Raw genomic sequence first — 19412 nt, 5'->3', positions numbered from 1 at the left:
ATCCCTCATAGGAGTGATCTGAATATGGAGACATGAATGAAGTCCTTTCTGGAGATGTTTCGTTTGGTTTGTATAACGTCCCCGTTGGTTCTCGTGGCGGCGCCGATATTCATCAAATCCATCAATTAGCACCGAGAACATAAGACATATGGACACACAACATTTACAAACATCAATATTACATACATAATATAAAATGTACAAAGTAATTTGTTAAGATGAAAAGGATCTATTACAGTACCATTATCGTCTCCTACAGTCAATAATATAAATTGATTTTTTGAGAATAGTGTGGCCCATGTTAATTTTACCAGAGCCCCACAGTGGGCGTCAAATGTTCTTGCTAAAAATATTAAAACTGGTTAACCTCCTTGATGCTATCCAGATAAGGTCGTCAATGTCTGGTTGGAGTGTCTATAATGGGTAAGAGGTTCATGACCACCATTGTTAGTGGTCCAAGGTCTCTAATAAACCTTGTTTGGTCTCCAGGACCTTCTTATTTATACTTTTATTCTCCCTTTCTCCTAGGACCCCAACAATTACATCCGTCTCTTAAATGGATGTCATAACACTCATAATTCATTGAAGAATGCTCTAACGGATAATCTCTTAACTTTATAACCGATGACTGGCCTTTGGCTATCCCTTCTAGAACCCGATATGGATGCCTCCTGTCCGAGTAAATCTCCTATGCATATCTGGATCTGGAGTATATACCCTAATAATTATTATACTAATTTGTACATATCGACTAGGAGCGTGCATCTAAGAGCTCTATGACCCGACCTCTTATTTTTTTATAAGTAGCAACTCGATTATCTCTCAAGTACCGAACCTTCACCCCTCGGACCTAGTGACTCATAACTCGACTCTGAGAATCTCGGACTACACACCAGCCATATCACAATTCGGTTGTCCGTCATCTGGGATTGGTCTAAGTGTGCCAATCTGAGGTTCCTACATGATCATCTCGACAAGAAATGGATATATTGACCAAATTTAGAAACTCCAATTTCATACCTGGGGCGGCTAAATAATATTTGAGATGTATATATAGTTTTTCGCGGCTAAATAATATTTGAGATGTATATATAGTTTTTCTTTAAAAATATTAATGATATTTTATAAATTAGAACAAAAAAGACTAACAAAAAGACAGGAAAAATTATAAATAAAAATATTAGAAAGAGTATAGGGATATCGTTTATAGTAGAGAAGATGATAGAAAATAGATTTAGATGGTTTGAACATGTAGAGTAAAGATATGTAGATTATATAATGAGAATAGATCAGATGGAGAGAAAACAAACATTTTTAAAAAAATGAACCATAAAGATTATAAATAAAATTATTGAAAAAAATCTCAAAATTAATGATTTAGATAAAAATAATCATAACAAAAATTGACCTGTAGTCAACCCCGTCAAATAGAAAAAAATTTAATTGTTGTTGTTTTAAAATAAGTGACCTAAAGTTTTTAAATAATTATTTTGTTAATTTAATAAAAAAATCATAAATAACCAACATATTTTATTATCATTTTAAAGAGTCTGGTCAATTTTAATTCAATAAAAAAGATAAAAAATAATTAACAAGTTTTACTATCCATTTTAAAACAATTGATATATTTTTAATTTAATATAAAGTCATATAATAACGAACTTCTTTCCATTTTTGATACAATTCATTTTTTTTTCAAATGTATCATTCAATTAATATTATTTGAATTTAATATTTTCTACTTTAAACTTATTATAAAAATAATAAATATATTAAAACATAGTATCACATGATAACAATACTTATTTTAATATAGTGGTAGTATTACTGTCAGCCAGTGATGAAGTGAGAATAGCACACGGTTTGCTTTCTTTCTATCCACAAACAGCCAATAGTTATAATGTTACCTCATCTTCCTGTTCTCTTCCTACCACAGTCTATCTAAATCTAATACTACCGTCTCACACCTCTCAATACTTGTTGAAATGTATCCATTTCGTTTCCAAATTCTAATAATAATAAAATAGTAAAATAAGTAAGTGACAAACGTGGCCTAACAATAGTTGCTTAATTTTGACTGTTATTTTTCTCCAATTATTATACTATTACTGTACACTGCTACACGACACATGAAATGAATGAATCATAGCCCAATTTTACCGTGACATTTATTACACACTAATGAGGTAATAAAAATATATATACAATTAAAAAAAATTGGATTCAGACTAATGAGTCATATGCAGATTCTCTATCTAAGGAAAGTCCATAGAGAGAGAAACTCCGCTAAATCCCTGTTTTCCTTATTTTCTCTCTCCTCCACTCTGTCCATTCTTTAACGCGTTCACGCGTATACTTGTCGCTTCCAAGGGAATCACCACTATATATAACAACCTTCTCCATTTCTCAAAAACCAGGTGCAGGAAATTTTCAAATCTCCATTTTCAATATCCTTTACCTGCATCTGTTTTTCAATTTTCATATATCATTTTCATTTTCTCCCTGAAAATCATTCAAACAAATCAAGATAATATCTATTGAAATTGAATACCATTCATCTGGGAAAGAAGAAAATGCCGTCATCGTTGGAGGATGAACTCTTCCCATCAACACCAGGAAAGTTCAAGATCGAGAGAAATCACGGCATGATGAACCGGCAAGTCTACCGTTGTTTCGCTTCCACCAGCACTATGTTCTTGTGGGCCCTTTTTCTCATCGCTCTAACTGCATCTTATCTAAGTTTCCAAAGCTTCGTCGATTCCGGTAGCCGCTATATTTCCGCCTCTTGGGGCGGAATCCAGTGGGAGAAACAAGTTCGAACCTCCGCTCAAATCCACCGGCAAGGTGGCATGTCGGTTCTCGTCACCGGCGCAGCAGGTTTCGTTGGGTCCCACGTCTCGCTCGCTTTAAAAAGAAGAGGAGACGGCGTCATTGGACTGGATAACTTCAACGACTATTACGATCCTTCACTTAAAAAAGCTCGTAAAGCTCTTTTAACAAGCCACGGCGTTTTCATCGTGGAAGGTGATATAAACGACGCTAAGCTATTAGCCAAGCTATTCGATGTTGTGGCTTTCACTCATGTTATGCATCTCGCGGCTCAAGCTGGTGTTCGTTACGCAATGGAGAATCCTCACTCTTATGTCCACAGCAATATAGCCGGACTCGTCACGCTTCTCGAAGCTTGTAAAACGGCTAACCCTCAGCCGTCTGTTGTTTGGGCTTCGTCAAGCTCGGTTTACGGTTTAAACGAGAAATCTCCGTTCTCCGAATCAGATCGGACCGATCAACCGGCGAGCCTATACGCGGCGACGAAAAAGGCCGGCGAGGAAATTACTCACACCTACAATCACATCTACGGTCTCTCCATCACCGGATTACGGTTCTTCACCGTTTACGGTCCTTGGGGAAGACCTGACATGGCTTATTTCTCGTTCACCCGGAACATTCTCCAGGGAAAGCCTATAACGGTTTACCGCGGCAAGAATCACGTCGATCTAGCTCGTGATTTCACATACATTGATGATATCGTGAAAGGTTGTATCGGATCGTTGGATACTTCAGGGAAGAGCACTGGATCCGGTGGTAAGAAACGAGGACCCGCACCTTACCGGATTTTCAACCTTGGAAATACTTCTCCGGTGACTGTTCCGACGTTGGTGAGTATTTTAGAACGGCATTTGAAGGTGAAGGCGAAGAGGAATATTTTGGATATGCCTGGAAACGGCGACGTTCCGTTTACACATGCGAATATTAGTTCGGCGCGAAGAGAACTCGGATATAAACCCACAACCGATTTACAAACCGGGTTGAAGAAATTCGTGAAATGGTATCTTTCATATTACGGATATGGCAAACCTGTAAATTAATTTGTTTTTTTTAAATCTTTTTAGTCGGTTAGAATTTTTAATTAAGGTGGATGTAAAAATACTATACGGGAAGAAGAAAAGAAGAATAGAAAGAATCCCGGTGAAGAAGAAAAGGGAGAGAAAGGAAAAAACAAAGGAAAGAAGAAAGAAAGAAGAAAGAATCCAATTCTTTATTCTTTACTTCATATGAGGTTACAGCGAAATCATAATACAGCTGTTTTCCTTAGATTATTTCTTTTCTTTTTTTTGTTTATGTTAATTTATTATTTTACATTTTTTTTCCCTCATATGTAAAGAAAGTTGAAGTTAATTTTGTCTCCTTTAATGGTGTTTAAATATTTGATTCATTAAAATCTTGGTTGAAGTGTAATTTTCGGATGGTGTGTGTATTGATTATGAATGATTTAAAGGTTGATTAGTTGATAAACTAAAGGGAGTAATGAATGGTGGATTTTGAGTGAGGGAATTGAAAGGTGGAGCCAGCTAAGATGATAGTGATAAGTGGGGGTTAAATTGTTAGTGATGGGATCCACATCAGAGTAGTGGAGGTGCAGGACAGATAGTACTAATAGCCGTTGGATTTTGTGGGATTGGATAGATTTCTCCAGCTGTAAAGTACAGCTTGCCGACACTGGTACTAATACTAAAATGTTTTTTTTATTGAAATGAATCTTTTGGTTGACAACAATTTCTAAATTATCAGTATATAATTAATTTTGTCATAAAAATGGAATGGATTGATTTTTATTGTTATATTATCATAAAGTGTTTGATTGTGACACGTTTTCATAAATGTTTCACACGTAAAAGAAACACTAGAATTCAATATAGAGTAGGTGTGAATTTGTTTTAATGGACCCGATAGCCTTTCTGGTAGTGATTTATGCCACCCTATTAGCATCTTGTTTGTTTTCGGTGAAAATGAATAGTCTATGTTGTTTATGTTCAAAAAGTACGGACAATATTAGGCGTGTCAGATTTGTTTTGTCACTCCTAATTTTGTGTTTGTGCAGAATTAGTTCTGATGACAAGTTTTGTTGTTGGTAAGAGTTCTCAACATTAGTGATAATGCTGACGTGATAAAGATTTGAGAAAAAATCAAGTGTTAGAATTAGTTTTGATGACAAGTTTTGTTGATGGTAAGAGTTCTCAACATTAATGATAATGCTGACGTGATAAGATTTGAGAAAAAATATGTTGATTTGGAGGAGTTAAATGGATAAGGATGAAACGTCAAATGATAAATTCTGAAAAGTTGAACTGGGGTGCCACCCTGCACAACAAGTCGACTATGAGACGTGTTGTCTCCTGAAGGTAGTTGTGTACTAACCTAGTACATGTACTATTGTATAAGAAATGAAATATACCTTATTCTTTGGGCCACATCAAGCAATTATCAAAAGGCCCATGTTCTAAAGTCCAAGGTTAACCCTAATATTGAAGGAGTCTATAAAAGAGCCATATTGGGATTTGAAAAAGGGTTCAAAAATTGAGAAATCACTAAGAGAAAATATTTCACCAAAAGGAAAGGAAGTTGAACCAGCTCTTGATGCATCTCTCACCTTGTCATTCCTGAAGGCTAACACTAAATCTGGTGTGCCACAACTTTCTTCTTGCTGGTTGAAGACCATAAGGAGTAGGATTGACACTTTTAGGTTTCAACTTTCTTTTCTTTGCGCTTAGAAATGTTAGGCTTGAAGACTTAAATTGGCGTATTTCTTCTGCTCACTATGAGCTAACTTTCTTTATGTTGAGCTAAGGGAAGTTTAATAAAGAGTAACTCTATTGTATGATGTCATGTTATGTTATGATTTATTTTGTCATATGATTAAGTGATATATGCTTATTACTCTGACTGATCATCTTAGTGTTGGACAAGTGACTTCAAGTACAAAGGAGGGAGATGAATTGTGGTATTCAAAATTCATGATAAATTTTAACCTTTTCTCGTTTAAGACCGTATTAATATTTTTATGTGAGTAATTGTAGCGAAAAGTTAAATAATGAAACTAAATTGCAGAAAAGTAAAAGGATAATGTTAGAAAGATTGCACAAGAGATTTATACAGATTTGGCCGAACGTTGACATAGTCTTGTCCCCAAGAGGTCTTCTTGAGAGTTTCACTATAAAATTTGAGCTTTTGAAGGTTATACCCACAAACCTTTAATACAAACTTATCCCCAGTCAAATGATAACTTTTATCCTGACTACGCTATCGAGTCGTTTAGAGATTTATGGCTGATCTCAATAACCAAAACAAAGTTTTTCTGGCAAAGCTTAATAAACCAATAACAAAGATTTCATAAATTTTGATCTCAAGAACCAAACTCTATCTATCAAATGTATCACACCCTTAAGAATATAAACGACCAATACGACCACTTACAAAAGTATCTTCCTCACAAGTAAAACTTCACTTAGTAGCACTAATGCAATTAGAAGTGAAATAGAAAATATTTTTCAAATGAGAGAAAAAGATAAATTATAAATAAATATGAAAATGTTGGAAAATGGTGTGATATAAAGTGAGGGAGGCCCTCCTTTATATAGTTGTTGGAAACACCAAGAAAGGAAACAATCCATGGACTGAATTGATTATCTAATCGATTAGAAAAACACTCTAATCGATTAAACAACTCAAATATAATTGTTTGTAAACCCCAAATAAGAAAGTTTGGATATAGAGTAATTGCAAGTCATTAATGTGCTATCTTTGTTGATTATACAATCGAATTATCATCTTTCCAATCGATTGTACAAGTGCTCTTATCAATTAGATAGATTAAAAAGTTTTGCTAATCGATTAACATATATTTCTAATCGATTAGATGGTTAAGAAAATATTTGAATAACTTTTTAATCACTTATTCTCTATTTAGAAAATCATTTTCAAGGTAGAAAAATATTTTAAGGCGTGTGTGTGAGTTGCCTTAGTACTCTTAAGCAACTATCTTACTTTTACATTACTCAATTCACTCAAACAGACAGACTGGCATGACCTAACGAACTTTCACACCTTTCATCAAAGAAGCTCCCAAGACTTTTACTTGATAGTGTATGTTTTGTATAAGCATTTGATCTTGAGTTCTTTTGTTTATGCTTTTAGATACTTCTAGAGTTGAAAGCTATTTGTCATGTGTTACCGTCATCGGAACTTCTAGAGTTGAAAGCTATTTATCTCTCAGGGGATGTGGTAAAAGGGCAGCAAATATATGTTTTTGAGTAATTAAACTTCCTTAGGTAAAATAAAGAGTATACAAGGTAATATGAAATGAATGCCATAGTCTGAAACTCTATAAGGGCAAAGAGAAATGATGTGATGGTCTGTAACTACATAGGCACTGAAAGAGATAGCCATATTTTGTAACCATATAGGCATAAAGACTGAATGCCAAAGTTTGTAACTGTATAGGCATAAAGAAATGGAGCTTTGCCAAAGTCTGTAACTGTGTAGGCAGAATGAAAGAGTGCCAAAGTCTGTAATTGTATAGGTATAATGAAATGGGGCTTTGCCAAAGTCTATAATTGTGTAGGCAAAAAGCAAGGTTGCCAGAGTCTGAAACTCCATAGGGGAAAAAAGAGCTTCCCAAAGTCTGAAACTTTGTAGGGCAAGGAACAGAATGCCAAATTTTGTCACTTTATGGGCAATGAAAGGAGGATGCCAAAGTTTGTAATTGTAGGCATGGCATGAAGAAATAAGAAAAGGATGCCAAAGTTTGTAACTGTAGGTATGAAGCAATTGATTATGAAATGGGTGTGTGAGCTAAGGTAATGATCCCAAAAGATGTATGGATATAAAAGAGAGTATAATCAGTGATCAAAAGAGGAAACAATACAATACTACTAAGGGATTGTAATGATAAATGCATAGTTATTGGATGTGAATCATGTAACACCCCAATATTTTGGATTAATTTAAATATTATTTTAATAAGATTATTGGAAGGAAAAAGGAATTATTAAATAATATTGGGAAATATTATTATTGATGTTATTTATTTTAATATTAATTAAATAAATAAAATAAATGGAATATGAAGAGTGGAAGGGTAAAAGTGGAATTGGATATAAGAGGCCAAAGTGAGAACTCAGAAGTTTTGTCACGTATTTTGCCTCAGAGTCAGAGAAAGAGAGGAACCGCTGAAGAGAAAGAGAAGGAAGAGGAAAAGGCCAAAGATTGCTCAGAGCTTCCTTCAATCCAAAGAGGTAAGGGGTCTGAACCTTATTAAATGATAATATGCGAGCAAATTCATGATATATGTTGGATTGTTGATGAATTTGGGGATTTTAGGGAGATTGGGAAAGTTGGGGTTTTGATGGAAATTCTCCGATCTGTGAGTCTGGTTGAGTTATAGGCATTATAATCGAAGTATGTTGTGTATATATGACTGTTAAATGTTGATATTGGGTTGTTAGCCGTGGGGTATGAATTATAGCGAGTAGAGAAGCAAAGCTGCGTTGGGTTCTGTAGCAGAGGGCTTCTGTTCGCGCGCGATTCGCGGCGCGAAGCCCAGTTCGCGGCGCGAACTGGGCAGAATCCAGAGGAGTTCTGTAACGCACCGTTCGCGGCGCGAACCCTGCTGCGCGGCGCGAACTGTGCTGTGCAGAAGTTGATGTTGGTGAGTTTTTGAGTGCGTTGAGTTGCGAGACTCTTAGTAAGTCGCTGTAATTGTATTATAACAATTAATAGTGATTATATGATGGTGTATGAGGTGTTTATGATGATGAGATGTTGAATTGACGTGTTTAGTTATAAATGTGTTATGTAACGATATGATATTGTTGTAATGTTGTTGTTGTTTTGTTGAGTTGTATGTCATGCTATTAATGATGATGATAACATGACTATATGATGTTGTTGTTGTTATGTTGATGATGATGCATGTTTGGTGTGCATGTATTCATGAAAGGCCGATGCCTAGTGATGAACGGACTGAGTTCCAATGATGATGTTGACTCCGGGCTTGTTGAGAGGCTTGGTTCCTTGCGGGGAACTCGGATTCTATGGTGGTGAATCTGGGAGTGGTGATCCTGTAGTGGTCACAAAATGGGTATACCGAGTCGTGTTGAGTCATGCATGGGTGTGTGCATTGCATTTGATATGTTGTTTTGCTGATGTTCATGAGTATGTTGATTATGATGATTATGATGAGCTGTGTTGGCATAGGGGAAATATATTATGTTTATATTTCTGTCGTTATATTATTATTTAATAATGTAATTCTCACCCCTTCTGCATGTGTTTATGTTCATCTATGATGAGCAATGTGCAGATAAAGAGGAGTAGCTATTGTTGAGGTTTGAAGAATAAGTGTAGAGTTATTCTACAGAGTCGAGTCAAATGCTCTGGTCATGTGACACCGGGGTTATGGGATTCGATAGAGAATTGATTATTATTACGTTGTTTATGATGACTATTATGTTGAGATGTTTGTTGAGACGATAATGAAACATTATTATGAATTGTTATATGTTGAAAGATTATAATTGTGTTGTTGTCCGCTGCGAAGTTTTTATTTTAATAAATAATATGTTTTATGTTGTGATATGATAAAAGTGTTATGTTGTAAGAAATGTAAACTCTTCTACATGTTGTACTCTGATAATCTATTTAATTATGTCGTTTGGGGTAGAAGGGTGTTACATTAGTGGTATCAGAGCATGGTCAGTCCAGTCGAGTCATAATGTGATGTTTTCCCTGTTGGTCGATTAGTGTAAATGACACTATCGATATTTAACGGTTGTGGTTGTGTTGTGTAGAGTATGGCTGGAGAAAATGACTGTGCGATTGCTGAGGCTTTGGCTGCTATAGCGCAGGCTATGCAGGCGCAGCAGAATCCGCCGGTCGACGAGTTTAAGAATTTGGGAAGGTTTCTGAAGAATAACCCTCCTACATTCAAAGGGCGCTATGATCCAGATGGTGCTCAGATTTGGCTGAGGGAAATTGAGAAGATCTTCCGGGTGATGACGTGTACTGAAGCACAGAAAGTGCAGTTTGGTACGCATATGTTATCTGAAGAGGCTGAAAACTGGTGGGATAACACTCGCCAGAGAATTTCAGTACCAGGTGCTGAGATGACTTGGGAAAGGTTCAAGACGGTCTTTCTGGAGAAATATTTTCCTGCTGATGTGCGATGTAAGAAGGAGATGGAATTTCTAGAACTGAAACAGGGTAACATGTCTGTTGCTGATTACGCTTCGAAGTTTGAGGAGCTGGTGCAGTATTGTCCTCATTATAATGATGCTGGTGCTGAGGGATCCAAGTGTGTCAAGTTTGAGAACGGGTTGCGTCCCGAGATCAAACAAGGCATTGGTTACCAGGAGATTCGTAGGTTTCCTACACTGGTTAATAAGTGCAGGATATTTGATGAAGATAGCAAGGCTAGGACTGCTCATTACAAGAGTCTTAGTGAGAAGAAGAATAAGGATCGTGGTAGTCCTTATGCATCTCCGAATGGTAAAGGTAAGCAGAAAGTGGTAGATGAGAAGAAGCCAAGTGGGGGAGGATCTTCCATAGCTGGTAAATGTTTCAAGTGTGGCGAGCCAGGCCACCGTGCTGATAGCTGTACCAAGAGAGTGCTGAGATGTTTCCGATGCGGTCAGGCTGGTCATAGAGTTACTGAATGTAAGGATGCTGGTCCGACGTGTTTTAATTGTGGCGAGAAAGGCCATATCAGTTCGCAGTGCTCGAAACCGAAGAAGGCGGCTACTGCAGCTCATACTACTGGTAGGGTGTTTGCTCTGAGTGGGGCTGAAGCTCCTAAAGAAGATAATCTGATTAAAGGTACTTGCTTGATTAATAATGTTGAATTGCTTGCTATTGTTGACACTGGTGCTACTCATTCGTTCATTTCGTATGAGTGTGCGACCAGGATTGGTGTGATTATGTCGTCCCTAGGCGGAAGTATGGTGATAGATACTCCTGCTAATGGTTCTGTGAAGACTTCTGTTGTCTGTCGAGGTTGTCATTTGACGATCTTTGAGAGAGAGTTCGTGGTTGATTTGGTGTGCTTACCCTTGCACCAAATTGACATTATTCCGGGAATGAATTGGCTAGAATTCTATGGCGTGTTTATCAACTGCTATAGGAAGACGGTGCGGTTTTCTGAAGTTGGTGAGAATGATGAGGCAAGATTTCTATCTGCTAGGCAGGTGGGGGATTTTGTGAAAGATGAAGCTCAGGTATTCGCTTTATTTGCGTCTCTGCAAGCAGATAAGAAAGTAGTGAGTGTAGATTTGCCTGTTGTCTGTGAATTTCAGGATGTGTTTCCGGAGGATGTAAGTGATTTACCTCCAGAACGTGAAGTCGAATTTGCCATTGACTTAGTACCAGGTACGAGTCCAGTGTCGATGTCTCCTTATAGAATGTCGGCAACTGAATTAGTTGAACTGAAGAAGCAACTTGAGGAATTGCTGGAGAAGAAGTTTGTGCGTCCAAGTGTTTCTCCTTGGGGTGCACCAGTATTGTTAGTGAAGAAGAAAGAAGGTACGATGAGGTTGTGTGTCGATTATCGGCAGTTGAATAAGGTGACTATCAAGAATCGGTATCCATTGCCGAGGATTGATGATTTGATGGACCAGTTGGTTGGAGCTCATGTTTTCAGTAAGATTGATTTGCGGTCGGGTTATCATCAGATCCGAGTGAAGTCAGGGGATATTGCGAAGACTGCTTTCCGTACGAGGTATGGTCATTATGAATACACTGTGATGCCGTTCGGTGTGTCTAATGCTCCAGGTGTGTTTATGGAATATATGAATCGTATATTTCATCCGTACCTTGATAATTTTGTTGTGGTGTTCATAGATGATATATTGATATATTCTAAGACGGAAGAAGAGCATGCAGGACATCTGAGAATTGTTCTGCAGGTGTTAAGAGAAAAGAAATTATATGCAAAGTTATCTAAATGTGAGTTCTGGTTGAAGGAAGTGAGTTTCCTTGGCCATGTGATTTCGGGTGGTGGGATTTCTGTTGATCCTGCTAAAGTTGATGCTGTATCACAGTGGGAGACTCCGAAGTCTGCTACTGAGATACGTAGTTTTCTGGGGTTAGCTGGTTATTATCGCAGATTTATTGAGGGCTTCTCTAAGTTGGCATTGCCGTTGACGCAGTTGACTAAGAAGGGTCAAGTGTATGTGTGGGATGCAGCTTGTGAAGCGAGTTTTGTTGAGTTGAAGAGGCGGTTGACCAGTGCTCCAGTGTTGATCTTGCCTAATCCTGGTGAGTCCTTCGTTGTTTATTGTGATGCTTCTTTGATGGGTCTTGGTGGTGTTTTGATGCAGAATGGTAAAGTTGTAGCTTATGCTTCTAGTCAGTTGAAAGTTCATGAGAGGAATTATCCTACGCATGACCTAGAACTTGCAGCTGTTGTATTTGTGTTGAAAATGTGGAGGCATTATTTGTATGGTTCCAGATTCGAAGTGTTCAGTGATCACAAGAGTCTGAAGTATCTGTTTGATCAGAAAGAGTTAAATATGAGGCAGAGAAGGTGGTTAGAATTACTGAAGGATTTTGACTTTGAATTGAGTTATCATCCCGGTAAGGCTAATGTAGTTGCAGATGCACTGAGTAGAAAGTCTCTACATATGTCTATGATGATGGTTCGGGAGCTTGAGTTAATTGAACAGTTCCGTGATATGAGTTTGGGTTGTGAAGTTTCCGCTGATAGCGTAAAGTTGGGTATGCTGAAGTTGACTAGTGGAATTCTGGAAGATATTCGGAATGGTCAGCAAGTTGATGTCGCTCTAGTTGATCATATTACTATGGTTAACCAGGGTAATGGTGGTAATTTTGAGATTGATGAGAATGGCATCCTGCGATTTAAAGGTAGAGTTTGTATTCCTGAGGTGTCGGAATTGAAAAAGAGTATTCTTGAAGAGGGCCATAGGAGTGGATTGAGTATCCATCCAGGTGCAACTAAAATGTATCAAGATTTGAAGAAATTGTTTTGGTGGGTTGGTATGAAAAGAGATGTTGCTAAGTTTGTGTATGCCTGTTTGACTTGTCAGAAGTCAAAGATTGAACATCAGAAACCGACAAGTATGATGCAACCTTTGAAGATTCCTGAATGGAAGTGGGATAGCATTTCCATGGATTTTGTGACGGGACTGCCGAGGACGGTGAAAGGTAATGATTCTATTTGGGTGATTGTGGATCGATTGACTAAGTCGGCGCATTTCTTGCCGATGAAGATTAATCACTCTTTAGAGAAGTTGGCAGAGTTGTATATTGAGGAGATAGTGAGGCTGCATGGTATTCCATCCAGTATTGTGTCTGATAGAGATCCCAGATTTACTTCTAGATTTTGGGAAAGTTTGCAGAAAGCGTTGGGGACTAAGTTGAGGTTGAGTTCAGCTTATCATCCTCAGACTGACGGTCAGACTGAAAGAACTATCCAATCCTTGGAGGATTTGTTGAGAGCTTGTGTGTTGGAGCAGAGTGGTTCTTGGGATAGTTATTTGCCGTTGGTGGAGTTTACTTATAATAATAGTTTTCATGCTAGTATCGGTATGGCTCCATATGAAGCATTGTATGGTAGGAGGTGTAGAACTCCATTGTGTTGGTATGAGTCAGGTGAGAGTGTTGTACTCGGACCTGAGATTGTGCAGCAGACGACTGAAAGGGTTAAGATGATTCAGGAGAAGATGAAGATTTCTCAGAGTCGTCAGAAGAGTTATCATGATAAGAGGAGAAAGGCACTTGAGTTCCAAGAGGGAGATCATGTGTTCTTGAGAGTTACTCCGACGACAGGTGTGGGTAGAGCTTTAAAGTCTAGAAAGCTTACTCCGAGGTTCGTGGGTCCGTATCAGATTTTGAAGAGGGTTGGGGAAGTGGCGTATCGGATAGCTTTACCGTCGTCGCTTTCTAATCTGCATGATGTGTTTCATGTATCTCAGTTGAGAAAATATATTGCGGATCCTTCGCATGTTGTTCAGTTGGATGATATCCAGGTGAGAGATAATTTGACCGTTGAGGTGTTGCCAATTCGGATAGATGACCGAGAAGAGAAGACCCTGAGAGGTAAGAAGATTGCTCTAGTGAAAGTTGTTTGGGAAGGTCCAGCTGGTGAGAGCTTGACTTGGGAGCGTGAAGATCAGATGAAGGAGTCGTATCCGGCTCTATTTGCTTGAGGTATGTTTTCGAGGACGAAAACTTCTAAAGTGGGGGAGAGTTGTAACACCCCAATATTTTGGATTAATTTAAATATTATTTTAATAAGATTATTGGAAGGAAAAAGGAATTATTAAATAATATTGGGAAATATTATTATTGATGTTATTTATTTTAATATTAATTAAATAAATAAAATAAATGGAATATGAAGAGTGGAAGGGTAAAAGTGGAATTGGATATAAGAGGCCAAAGTGAGAACTCAGAAGTTTTGTCACGTATTTTGCCTCAGAGTCAGAGAAAGAGAGGAACCGCTGAAGAGAAAGAGAAGGAAGAGGAAAAGGCCAAAGATTGCTCAGAGCTTCCTTCAATCCAAAGAGGTAAGGGGTCTGAACCTTATTAAATGATAATATGCGAGCAAATTCATGATATATGTTGGATTGTTGATGAATTTGGGGATTTTAGGGAGATTGGGAAAGTTGGGGTTTTGATGGAAATTCTCCGATCTGTGAGTCTGGTTGAGTTATAGGCATTATAATCGAAGTATGTTGTGTATATATGACTGTTAAATGTTGATATTGGGTTGTTAGCCGTGGGGTATGAATTATAGCGAGTAGAGAAGCAAAGCTGCGTTGGGTTCTGTAGCAGAGGGCTTCTGTTCGCGCGCGATTCGCGGCGCGAAGCCCAGTTCGCGGCGCGAACTGGGCAGAATCCAGAGGAGTTCTGTAACGCACCGTTCGCGGCGCGAACCCTGCTGCGCGGCGCGAACTGTGCTGTGCAGAAGTTGATGTTGGTGAGTTTTTGAGTGCGTTGAGTTGCGAGACTCTTAGTAAGTCGCTGTAATTGTATTATAACAATTAATAGTGATTATATGATTGTGTATGAGGTGTTTATGATGATGAGATGTTGAATTGACGTGTTTAGTTATAAATGTGTTATGTAACGATATGATATTGTTGTAATGTTGTTGTTGTTTTGTTGAGTTGTATGTCATGCTATTAATGATGATGATAACATGACTATATGATGCTGTTGTTGCTATGTTGATGATGATGCATGTTTGGTGTGCATGCATTCATGAAAGGCCGATGCCTAGTGATTAACGGACTGAGTTCCAATGATGATGTTGACTCCGGGCTTGTTGAGAGACTTGGTTCCTTGCGGGGAACTCGGATTCTATGGTGGTGAATCTGGGAGTGGTGATCCTGTAGTGGTCACAAAATGGGTATACCGAGTCGTGTTGAGTCATGCATGGGTGTGTGCATTGCATTTGATATGTTGTTTTGCTGATGTTCATGAGTATGTTGATTATGATGATTATGATGAGCTGTGTTGGCATAGGGGAAATATATTATGTTTATATTTCTGTCGTTATATTATTATTTAATAATGTAATTCTCACCCCTTCTGCATGTGTTTATGTTCATCTATGATGAGCAATGTGCAGATAAAGAGGAGTAGCTATTGTTGAGGTTTGAAGAATAAGTGTAGAGTTATTCTACAGAGTCGAGTCAAATGCTCTGGTCATGTGACACCGGGGTTATGGGATTCGATAGAGAATTGATTATTATTACGTTGTTTATGATGACTATTATGTTGAGATGTTTGTTGAGACGATAATGAAACATTATTATGAATTGTTATATGTTGAAAGATTATAATTGTGTTGTTGTCCGCTGCGAAGTTTTTATTTTAATAAATAATATGTTTTATGTTGTGATATGATAAAAGTGTTATGTTGTAAGAAATGTAAACTCTTCTACATGTTGTACTCTGATAATCTATTTAATTATGTCGTTTGGGGTAGAAGGGTGTTACAAATCACACTAAAGTCTATGAGTAAAGATGAATACGATGAGAAACTGAGTCATTCGTCTCGTACCCAAAGGTATCCAAAATGAGGATATGAATGCTCCACTCTGACTCATTTACTACTTAAGGCTCATGGCATGTGATCCTCGTAATAACTTATAAGTTGCTGAAGAAGACTCTCCTTGTTGCTCCTTATGATGAAGACTTGTTAATCCCTTGATTCGAAATGCAATAAAGTCTGTGAACAAAGGTGAATACGTTGAGCAACTCGGTCATTCGTCCTGTACCCAAGGATATCCTGGACAAGTTAAGGAATGCTCAACTCTCATCATTCTTCGTTACTTAAGGTTCATGATGTGTAACTCTTATCATGATTAATAAGTGTTGATATGAGATCCTTATTGTTGACCTTGATGATGTAGTGTTCCTTGGGAAGCAAGACTTGACAATTATTTGATTCAAATTATAATAAAATCGATGAATAAAGGTGAATAAAATGAGCAACTGGGTCATTCGTCCCGTACCCAAAGATATTCAGAATGAGGATAAGAATGCTCCTCTCTCATCCATTTCCTCTTGCTTAAGGCTCATGGCACACAACTTGAGTCATGATTGACAAGTGTTGATACATTTGTTGTGCTTGAGTTGTAGTCCAGCCTGTCTGCAATATGAATGCCTTGTACTGACTTTGAAGTCTTAAACTTGGAATTAAATCTTGAGGTCTTGAGCTCTTGAGATCCAATACAACTTAAACACAAGTGACTTTCCCTATCAAGTGATCAAGGGTCTTTTGATCACTTGAATAGGCTTGGGGAATTGAGCACAGTGCAAAGAATTTGGTTTTTATCAAAGTAAATTTTGATCAACATAACCAATGGGAAAATATCAGTTGATTTATATACAGTATAATGAATGGATTACTCAATCAAACTAAATCAGCTTATTCTAAGCAAAAACCCTAAACTAGGGAACATGCAATGGCCAAGGTAGAATCAATCAAATAACAAAATTCACATGAGAACCAAATTATTAAAATGGTCAATTAAACCTAAACAAACCCTGAGCTAAGTGAGCATGCAAAATCAGGAGTTCCTAGTCCATAGGGGCAAAATGGTCAATATGCACAAAATTTGATTAATAGAATTAGTAAACAAGATAATTTAGAATTAATTAAAATTAACTAATTAATTAAAAATAATACATGAACAAAACTGGTAAATATTTATTGTTATGTAACAAACATAAGGTGAAAATTTAATCAAGAAATTAACTATAATTAATTAATTAAGATTCAACTAAGTTAAACAAAATTAATTAAATATGAGGGAAGAGGTGCAGACCCTTGGCGGGGGTGTAGTGTGTAACAACCAAATTTTTAGTATTTATTTATTATACTATTATTACTTATGTGGAGTGTTAATTAATTATTTAGTTGATAGGAGATATCATGAATAATTGAATTAATTAACTTGGTGGATATATGGTGTTAGTTTAATTTATTTGAATTAAATAGAGATATTTAAATATTAGGTCTTATTGGGCCTATTAATTAAATTAGAAGTATAATGACTTAAGCCCAAATAGAATACTAATATAAATAGTAAAAGGTGAGGAGAGTGAGAATTAGGATTCATTTGATCATTGAAGGCAATAGAGAAAGAGGAGAGGAAAAGTAAAGAGAAGAGTTAGGGTTTCTAGAAAATTGAAGAGGTAAGGGGGGAATCCTTATTATTATGGGTTAGTATGATTGGATCAATGGGTAGATGTATGTTTAGGTTAAAATTGTAACACCCTTCTAAAATACCCCAAATATTTAATTAAAATAGCAATATATCAATCAGAGTAAATATGCAATTAAGGGTGTCACACAATTACTTCACACCATTCACCATAATATTTAGTCATGCTCATTATTTAATTCAAAACATAAAGCATCGCACAATACGCAGCGGATAGAGATCATTCAAAACATGTAGCATATTACATGTAAACTGGTTCACAACCAACAATAAACATTTAAAACATCCCATCTCGATGTTACATCTACCAGAGCATGACCCACTAAGGAACTACACTAGACTCCAAGCACTAGCTCCTACTCAATCACTGCTCATTACCTGAAAAACAGTTGTAAGGGTGAGTTCCTCAATCGATATAATAAGCATTATAGAATATCATGCAATGTTAAGTAATTTAACACATTTCATCACCCAAATCAGATTACACATTCAGCAACGACAATATCAACTCAATCATACTCAACATCAACACAACACACAACACACAACACACGTATAATACTGGAATACATCCATTCATATCATACGCCATACATACATTATGCAATGAGACTCCATGCATGCGGTACCGACTATTCGTGAACATATAGTTCAACCTCACCGATCAAATCCATATACGGCTACCAAGCCCACTAGTCCCACTCATTTGAGACCTAGTGACTCACTCACTAATTCCTCACCATGGGAATTAGCTACCACCCCAAGGGCCATGCTATGCACGCTAATCACCTAGCATGCAAACATCAACAACAATCCACAATGATTTACTCACTAATTCCTCACCATGGGAATTAGCTACCACCATAAAGGCCACAATATGCATGCTAATTCACCTAGCAATACAACATCATTAACAACAATCCACATTGGACATATGCTCACACTCTAAGCCATAAAACAGTCCATTCACCAACACATGCATAATATATACATTCACAACATTATGCATATTTTCACACATCATTAGCATATTTATCACATAATTATATCATGTCATGCCAAATGATTCAATCACAGTATTAGCACACTCTACTAATACCTATCCTACTCAAAACAACGGGAAATAATCCCTACTATATCACACACCGATATAGGCCAATCACCAATTATGTTCACGACATTAAAATATCAATTTTTTCCAATTTATAACAGTGTTAATCGGTTAACGCCCTGGGTTAACCGGTTAACGCAGGACAGAACACGCTTCCTGGCCAATTTTAACAGTGTTAACCGGTTAACGCCCTGGGTTAACCGGTTAACGCAGACAGAACAACAATTTCTCAGAAATCACAACAGTGTTAACCGGTTAACGCCCTGGGTTAACCGGTTAACGCAGACAAAACAGCAATTTTTCCCAATTTATAACAGTGTTAACCGGTTAACGCCCTGGGTTAACCGTTAACGCAAGACAGAAAGCTGTTCCTGCGCTAACACGAAGCAGAATGCAGAATTCTCCGCATTTTCCGCCGTTGGAGGACTTCCGGACCTCCGATTCCGATTCCGTAAACAGCTATACGTTCGGGAATTCACAACTCACACAACTACAGATTCAATTACAGCTTTAACACAACTTATCCAACACAATTTCTCAGCATTCAACATCCCAATTAGGGTCAATTCAACGGTTTATCACTACCCATTACATGTTAACCCATAATACCCATTAAACGACGATAAACCCCCCTTACCTGAGTTAATCCGACGAATCTTTAAGCTTCAAGCTTTTCTCTTCTCCAACCTTCTTCCTCTTGCTCTGCCTCTTTGCCCTTTTCCTCTTTTTGAGCCGCTTCTCTGTTTTCACGTGAAAACTCTTTTTACCAA

General features: G+C 37.4%; 1 protein-coding gene across 1 annotated transcript; it reads left to right on the top strand.

The window, feature by feature from the left end:
• Positions 1-2198: 2198 nt before the first annotated feature.
• On the top strand, positions 2199-4188 carry LOC127138483 (UDP-glucuronate 4-epimerase 1). The gene has a single exon (XM_051064945.1). It carries the CDS (start codon positions 2574-2576, stop codon positions 3867-3869), a length of 1296 nt encoding a protein of 431 aa, XP_050920902.1. The 5' UTR covers positions 2199-2573; the 3' UTR covers positions 3870-4188.
• The last annotated feature ends 15224 nt before the right edge of the window (positions 4189-19412 follow it).

Source organism: Lathyrus oleraceus, chromosome 4 (assembly GCF_024323335.1).
Source record: "Lathyrus oleraceus cultivar Zhongwan6 chromosome 4, CAAS_Psat_ZW6_1.0, whole genome shotgun sequence".
Classification (NCBI taxonomy): Eukaryota; Viridiplantae; Streptophyta; class Magnoliopsida; order Fabales; family Fabaceae; genus Lathyrus; species Lathyrus oleraceus.
Note: the sequence above shows the minus strand (reverse complement) of the source record. Positions and strands in the feature narration are given on the sequence as shown.